General features: G+C 49.1%; 1 protein-coding gene across 1 annotated transcript in view; it reads right to left on the bottom strand.

Moving 5' to 3' along the window:
* The window catches only part of SEPT3 (septin 3), a 20,653-nt gene that overhangs the window by 5,057 nt on the left and 7,023 nt on the right, over positions 1–8,573 (bottom strand). The window contains exons 3-8 of the mRNA XM_003783147.1: positions 6,912–7,040; positions 6,406–6,487; positions 5,928–6,065; positions 4,327–4,444; positions 3,386–3,481; positions 559–658 (exon numbers count right to left, since the gene is read on the bottom strand). Coding sequence (XP_003783195.1) covers positions 559–658; positions 3,386–3,481; positions 4,327–4,444; positions 5,928–6,065; positions 6,406–6,487; positions 6,912–7,040 — 663 coding nt within the window. The remainder of the gene's footprint in view (positions 1–558; positions 659–3,385; positions 3,482–4,326; positions 4,445–5,927; positions 6,066–6,405; positions 6,488–6,911; positions 7,041–8,573) is intronic.

Consider the following 8,573-nt stretch of genomic DNA (forward strand, 5'->3'; position numbering starts at 1 on the left):
AAAAAAAAAAAAAATCTGAGTCTGAAATCCAAGTTTCACCACTAAAGTTAGGCGACCTTGGGCAAAGCATCTAACCTGTCTTGAGATTCCAGGGCCTCAGCGGCTTGCAGGCTTACATTCTGAGCACAGGAACCTGTGCCCCACTCCCCTTGTGAGGTTATCATATTGAATGAGATCATTAAAGTGATTCTTTGACAACTTTCAGAACCATCAAGAACTGCCCAAGGTTATATCCATTCAAAACAAAATGGAAATGGCAACATCTGAACAACTCTTTAGATCGCAGCCCCCTTTTCTGGTTTTCCCAGTCCCTACTAATTTCTCTGTGTTCTAAATTCCTTCGAATCGACAAGTCAGTGCTAAATTGACCTCATTGCTTTCTGCCCATATCATCTTCTCAATGAGACTGTAAGCTCCATAAGGGCAGAATCTGGCTGGCATTCACGTTTATATCATGTGTCTATAGGTGCTCTGACTGTTATTAAATGGTCACTGGATAATGGATCAGTAGCCATTATGTAGCCATTCTGTGTTCTTCTACAAGATGCACTGAATTACCTTCAATGATCCCCCAGGGAGTTTTTCTGCCGAGGACCCTCTTGCCATTCACTTGGTATTCCTTGTCACTTCCCACCACAGCGAAAGGCATACTCTCCTGCTGTACAGGGCAGAAACACAAACCAGACATGTGTGCACAGACATTCTCCTACAACCTGGGCATCCCAGGGCAGAGCAGCATACAGTCCTCCAACCTTGACTCACACATTTCTTTCCTTTTCTTTCTTTTTTTTTTTTTTTTTTAAGACAGAGTCTCACTTTGTTGCCCTCTGTAGAGTGCATAGCATCATAGCTCACAGCTCACTTCAAACTCTTGGGCTCAAGCGATCCTCATACCTCAGCCTCCCAAATAGCTGGAACTATAGGCACCCACCACAATATCTGGCTATTTTTTAGAGATGGGGTCTCACTCTTGCTCAGGCTGGTCTCAAACTTGTGCGGTCAAGAAATCCACCTGCCTTGGCCTTACAAGCATAAGCCACCGTGCCTGGCGCTGAGCCACACATTTCTGATGTTCACTCAGTGATACTACTGATGGCAAGGCTCTGCCTCTTGAAAACAGCGCTGGACGGGGAGTCAGGAGGTCAGGAAGCCAACGCAGACTGCACCACGCCTGGCTGCTTAGCCCCAGTTAAGTCAGCTTCCCTTCAACTGTGGGGCATTTTGTACTTTCACAGTGCTTCAACACACATCTTTTTGTTGGTGTTGTTGTAGTTGTATAGATGTGAGGTCACTGTGCTGTCCAGGCACTTCTGGGTTCAAGTGATCCTCCTGCCTCAGCCTCCCTAGTAGCTGAGATTATAGTTGCCTGCCACTGTACCCAGCTCATATGTCTTGCTTGATTTGGAACCACCGTGAGCTAGCTAGGACAGGTCCTCTCTCAAACAATACCCACCCAGTAACAGCCAGACCCACCAACGCTTTACAACTGCAGTCCTCAACTCCTGGTCTGCCCAACATCACCATGTGAGCTCCGTCTCTTGTCCCATCCCTGCCCTCCTCCTGCCCTTATCACAAAACCAGTCCCTGATGCCAAAAAGTTCCTGTCTGTTCAGTGTCTGTTAGGAACCAGGGCACACAGCAGGAGGTGAGCGGTGGGCAAGCAGGTGAAGCTTCAGTTGTATTTACAGGTCCACATGGCTCGCATCACCACCTGAGCTCTGCCACCTGTCCCATTATCCTGCCTCCTCCATCCCCTGTCCATGGTAAAATTGTCTTCCAAGAAAACAATCCCAGCCCAAAAGGTTGGAGACCACTACTTTACACCATTTCCCATGAAACCTACTGGCAGATACCCATATCCACTGAACTCCCAGAGCTCGAGGCCACTTTACAAAATGTGTGGGCCCTTCTACTATTTCTATTCACCCATTGTAACCAAACAGCTCACTTTGGCCTTGAACTCCTGGGCTCAAGCGATCATCTCAAGTAGCTGGAACTATAGGGGCACACCCACCACGTCTATCTAATTTTTTTTTCTTTTTTTTTTTGAGACAGAGGCTCAAGCTGCCACCCAGTAGAGTGCTATGGCATCAGAGCTCACAGCAACCTCCAACTCCTGGGCTCAAGCGATTCTCCTGCCTTCACCTCCCAAATAGCTGGGATTACAGGCACCTGCCACAACGCCCAGCTATTTTTTGGTTGCAGCCATCATTATTGTTTGGCGGGCCCAGGCTGGATTCAAATCCGCCAGCTCAGGTGTATGTGGCTGGCGCCTTAGCCATTTGAGCCACAGGCACCGAGCCATGTCTATCTAATTTTTTAAAGTATTTTGTAGAGATGGGATCTTGCTGTTGCCCAGGCCAGTCTTGAACTCCTAGTCTCATGCAATCCTCCTGTCTTAGCTTCCCAAAAGTTTGGAATTATGAGTGTGAACCATCACACCTGGCCAGATTATCCACTCCTGATGGAGGAGGAGACTCAAGACTCAAAACAGTGAGTGATTCATCTCAAGTTATAGTGGATTGATAGGAAAGCCCAAACTAGATACTAGGATTCTGATGTGGAATCACAGAATTGTAGGAATTTAGAATTGAGAAAGGACTTAGAAATCACACAGGCTGATCCTTTCTAACCCAGAATCCTGGAGCCTTAAGATCCCCAGCAGGAGTCCTAGAGGCTGCTGGGAGGACAGAGAGAGAGCAGCTCTGTTTGTATATTTTGTATACTGGAGTTCTGAGATTTAACCTTTTAAAAATAGTTCTTCTGAGGAGGAAAAACGCCTATAAACCACTCACCTAGACTAACTCCTACATTTTATAGAGGGGAAACTGAGGTAGAGTATGACTAGAGCATAGATTTCCCTAGACCCCAGCCTGATGCTTTTCCTGCCTGGTACCCCTTCCATCACCCCACATCCTGGTTTTGCCAGACCCTGTGGAAGAAGAGGAGGCTTTTGTGGGTCAGACAAGGTGGGGCAGGCAGCACAGAAGGAGATAAGCAGGTAGGCTATGTGTGGTGGCTCAACCTGTAATCTTCTGGGAGGCCATGCAGGAGGATCAATTGAACTCATAACTTCAAGACCAGCCTGAGCAAGAGCAAGACCCCAGCTCTACTAAAAATAGAAAAAATGATCTGGGCATGGTGGCACACGCCTGTAGTCTCAGCTACTCAGGAGGCTGAGGCACAAGGATCACTTGAGCCCAGGAGTTTGAAGTTGCTGTGAGCTAGGCTGACACCATGGCATTGTAGCCTTGGCAAAAGAGTGAGACTGTCTCAAAAAATAAAAAAGAAAAGAAAAAAGCAAAAGATCAGCAGGTAGACCAAGAAGGTTCATGACCCAGTCCCAGAGGGCACCTGTGTGATAAGCGGAGCACCAGGCACCTACCCTGATTTTGTCATTCTCCGTCTTGTCCTCCAAATCCTCATCAAATTCCTTCTGGGGGTAGAATTCAATGCCATTTACTTCAAGCTCCTTGCGAACCTAGAGGCAGGGAGGAGATGCAAGGTAGCCAAGTGATGAGCTGAAGTCAGCCATTGATAATCCACAGTCATCTCTGAACTCCGAGACCCAGGGCAGCAGGAAGGTCCTGAATAAATGCAAGGCCCAATTGTACGATTCCCACAGCTCAGCCCAAGAACAGTACCAGTCTAAGAGTTCAGGCCTCTGCTTCTCACAACAGCTCACTTATCTCAGGGCCCTTAATTTAGACAAGCAGCACAGCTGAGTCCAGATCCCACCGGACAGAGCTCATGCCCCTATGGGTTATGTTTCTATTTGGAAGGAAGAGAGATAAGATCCCCCACCCCCACCCCACCCCAAGCCTCTCAGTCTGTCCTCTGGCTTAACTCTCACCTCCTTTAGGAAGCCCTTCATTGCTCTATCTGATTGCAAATTTATTCAAGGCAGCAACTGTCTGTACATTACTCTGGAATCTCTCCTCTCCCCCAACCCCCTATTCCCATTCCAGCACAGGGTAGAGCTTATAGAAGATGCCAGTAAGGAATGGCCAGCAATTGGCTGAATGATTAGTTCAGTCCTTCAAGTAACCTCACTTTTGAAGAGTGATCCTTATGTTCATGGTGGTCTCCGCAGGTAGGACTAGAGGGTGGGAAGAAAGCAGCCTGGAGCTGCACCCTCCTCTTCTTCATGGGTGCCCAGATACCACCAGCCTCAGCCTCCTTAATGGTTAAGTCAAAGCTGGGGTGGAGTGATGGGGGTGTCAGGGTGGGGGTGAAGGAAGACTGACAAGGGCTAGGAGATGGCTTGGACCCAGTAAAGGGGAAGGAAGGGGTGGAGACAGGGAAAGGAGAAAGGAGGTTTCTCACCCTTTGCTTGAATTCAGACTTCTCCTCCAGGGTCATGGTGTCGGCCTTAGCAATGACAGGGATGATGTTCACAACTTTGCTGAGGTGTTTCATGAATTCAAGATCAAGAGGTCGCAAGCTGGGACCCAGAGAAAGTGAGATGTCAGAGCCATCTTGCCCTTCTGCAGTCAACCACCACCAGTGCTCCAGGGCACCCTCAGAGAAGAGGACTGGGCTGGCCATCTGGCTGAGGCCAAGAGACTGCTACCCCTCCTGACCCATATCCATTGCCTCAGAGTCTGCAGAGTGGTCACGCCATCTTCATTTTTCCTCCTCAGCCCTCCACACAAGTGCCGCCTCTATGCACTGCCTCTATGAGCCCCCCTTAGATCACCCCTCCATGACATCAGTTCTGACCTAGGGATTTCTTTCTCCTGGAAACATGTGTGTACCGTCAGCCCCACTCATATGTCCCTACGTCATGGTTGCTGGAGTGTGTCCTATTCTACCTCTGCCCAGCCCCCACAGTCAGTCCTTCTGGGCCCAGCTGGGAGTCTTGCCCTGCTCCTAACCTGAGTGCCTAGCCTATCCCCGACCCCAGGCTTGGGGGCCACAATCTGGCTCTATTTTTTTTTTTTTTTTTGAGACAGAGTCTAAAGCTGTTGCCCTGGGTAGAATACCGTGGAATCATAGCTCACAGCAACCTCCAATTCTTAGACTCAAGTGATCCTCTTGCCTTAGTTTTTCTATTTTTAGTAGAGACGGGGTCTTGCCTTTGCTTGGGCCAGTCTCAAATCTGTGAACTCAAGCAATCCACCCGCCTTGGCCTCCCAGAGTGTTAGGATTACAGGTGTGAGCCACCACATCCAGCCAATCTGGCTCTATTTTGCAATTGGATTAAGTCAGGCTGCCTGATGGTTCACTCTGACCAGCTTCAAAGCCTAGGGAGGGACCTTTAATTGAGTCCTTGGGTCCAGCCGAGGCTTCTCATTTCATATCCTTCCTCATCTGCGGAGTACCTGGTTCCTACAGAATTTGCGGCCCTCCTTGTGTGTGCCATCCTCTCAAGCGCTGAACTCTGGCCCAGTATCTGGCTTAGTAGTAAGTTATGAGACACCCTCCCTTCCCCCTACAGGAAGGTCTCCTGCCCACTGGAATCTTTATCCTCTGCCTGTTCCTGGCATGTCCTTCATGGAACCCACCTGTCACTCTGATCAGAGTTCCCCCACATGCTCTGCTTGAGATCAGCCTTTATATCTAGACACCTGGCTCCTCATCCTGAATTGGCCACCCTCCTTGTGCATACAGCTGGGTTCCATGCCCCACCAAAACACCAGCCCAATCTGGTAGCCCTGCCCCTGCCTCCTTGGGCCTTGTCCAAGTTCTTTCTGGGACACCAGTGGGCAGGAGGGTGGCTGATGCTGGTCAGCTTTAACCTTCCAACAAGAAAGTCAGATTTTCTTGTGAGAGGACTAGGGAATCCCAAGGTCCCAGGGCCATGACTATGTTCCAGCCCATCTGGCCCTCCAAGGCTGAGTCAAGGAATGGGTTATCCAATCCAGAATGGGGACAGGTGATGCAAACCAGAGCCAGGCCTAGCAATGGGTGGGGTCAGTACATACGAGTGCCCCGTGGGGGAGATGAAGTAGAGGCAGCAGTGGACACGGGTGTCAGGGATGCGCTTCTTCCTAGCGATGTTCACCTCCTCCTTTAGGAACTTCTCGTACTGCTCATTGATGTACTTCTCAATGGGCTCCCAGCTGAGGGGCAGGAAAAAATAGATGGCTGCATCAGAAGGACAGGACCTGGGGACTCAGCTTGGGCATGGTCAGGTAGCAATTTCCTCACACCCATCTCGTTTCCTGCCTTCCCTGGTGGGTCTAGGATACCTGCAGACCAGTTGTCCCTCAGGCCTCCTTCCTGGGTGATTAGAAAGCAAGAGTAGAACTCCCCTGGGATCTAGCTTCTGCCTGGGCTATAGGAATGTGCAGAGTGTGAAGGAACGAATTCCTGTTCATTCTCAATGGGCATAAACTGCACCATGTTCAGTATCTTCCTAGGAGAGTCTTTAGGGTGAAAATCTCAGAAGCAGACAGATACCAGTTTTCATTGTTGATCTGGTCTCCAAAGCCTGGGGTGTCGATGACTGTCAGCTTCATTTTGACACCGCCTTCCTCAATCACTGGGGGATGAAAAGGAAAAGTACCAGAGAGGTCAGTCCTGTAGCTAACCCCAAGTTCCCTGCAGCCTGCTAGCTAGTGAGTCCCAGGCCTCTTCTTTTCTTCATGATCAATTATTGGAAAAGTCAAGTTTAGGCTCTTCTCTGCCTCAACACTTTCTCTCCTGCTGTTCCTTGCACCTCCTTTTTTCTGCCCAAATCCTATCTGTGCTTTATCATCTAGTTCAAGCCCCCCTTCTTTGCATTCTAGCCCTCTCCCCTTGGAGAACCAGCAGTCGAAGGAGTCTGCTTCATAGAGCGTAGTACTCAGTTCTGCTGTCTTAAGGTTGCCTTTCATTTGTCTTATTCCCAACAAGCCCCATTATTTCCCCTTTCTGGCAGAGGGCCCCTCCAAACAAAGCCCAGTGGGTCCCTGCCTGGTCCTCACCATGCCCAATTGCTTTGATCTCCACCGTCTTGGGGATCTTCTCCTCCCGGTTCCAGCTGGAGGCCTTCCGGCTCACTTGGGATTTGAAGAGCGTGTTGACCAGTGTTGACTTGCCCAGTCCACTTTGGCCTGCAGCAAATCAGGAGTAGGAGGAGGAGGTAGGGAAGTCCATGTCTACTTCTTAAGCCTAACAGTTCCCCATGTCTACCTCTTAAGCCTAACAGTTCCCCATGAGAATTCTAGAACTGTGATTCAGGCCAGCGCTTGTTTGACCACTCCCTGGGGAATGGCTTCCTGCTTACTGGTAAGGCCATGGGACAATGTCAACTGGATTCCACATTCTCTCTTTCCTGGAGCCCCAGGACCACTGGGAAAGGGGACAATCCCTGCATCTGTCTGGCACAGTGGTTTTTGGTTTTTTGCTTAGATTTTCACTCTTTAATAATATTAAAAGTAAAAATAGAAGTGCTTTGCATTCTGATGCTACATAATGCACATTCACATCTGTTAACAAAATTCGTCTTTATATCCGCCCTGTGAGGCCTGCAGCAGAGCCATCTTTATTCCCAGTTGACATGGTCCTGGAAAGACTAAACCTCTTTTAACATAAAATACATGCAAGGCGACATCACCAATAACAGTGACACCAGGAACTTGAACCAAAGAATCTCTTGGCTCTGTATCCACTCTCAGTGCTAGTGAGGCAGAGAGGGCACTGTGTGAGGAGGGGGACAGGCAGCAGGACTACAGCCTCCCCACTTTCTTCACGCTGGCATTCCTTTCTCCTGTTTCCCACATGCAGTTCTACAGGAGATTTCATTTCAAGGAAAATTTTCACAACTAAAAATCGTTTGAAAACCACAGGTCTAGGCAGTGCTTCTCAAACTGTAACATGCACAAGAATCCCACAAGAAAGCCTTACAGCTAACAACAGCGTCAGAATCGCCTGGATACTCTTAGGAAATGCAGACTCTCAGGCGCCACCCTGGATCTGTGATTCAGAATCTGCATTTTAACTGGACTTCCAGAGGAATCATATGGATGGTCAAGTATGAGGAGTGCTGGTCTACAGCATTCTTATGGAATGTTAGAAAAGGAACCAGGCTGGAGCGTAAGGGCCTCGGGTTCTAGACTCTGCTGTTTCCCCTGAATGCCTCTGCATTAGTCATGTTAGCTGCTCTGGGCCTCAGTTTCCTTACTGATAGGTTGGTGGGGAGACAGGGAATTGGATGAGACTGTGGATGATAAATAAGGTGCATTTCTTGTCACAACTGATCAGCCGGTGGTAGCCACCTAGACTGTTATGTAAAAAGGCTAGACCTGGGCTCAGGACTGAACATGTGCCATGGCTGCCCAGCAATGTCTGTCATAGGCCCCAATGGGAAGAGAAGTGGCCCACAGGTTTCAGATTTGCCATTCTTGGTCTGGGATGTTTTCTAAGGTCATTTGTTCTGGCCAGGTGCAGTGGCTCACGCCTGTAAGCCCAGCACTCTAGGAGACCGAAGCAGGTGGATTGCTTGAGTTCATGAGTTTGAGGCCAGCCTGAGCAAGAGCAAGACCCTGTCTCTACTAAAAATGAAAAGCTGAGGCAAGAGGATCATTTGAGCACAGGAGTCTAAGATTGCTGTGAGCTATGATGCTGTGGCACTCTACCAAGAGCAA

The sequence above is a fragment of the Otolemur garnettii genome, unplaced genomic scaffold, assembly GCF_000181295.1.
Source record: "Otolemur garnettii isolate 467f Iridium unplaced genomic scaffold, OtoGar3 scaffold00007, whole genome shotgun sequence".
In the NCBI taxonomy this organism is placed as follows: Eukaryota; Metazoa; Chordata; class Mammalia; order Primates; family Galagidae; genus Otolemur; species Otolemur garnettii.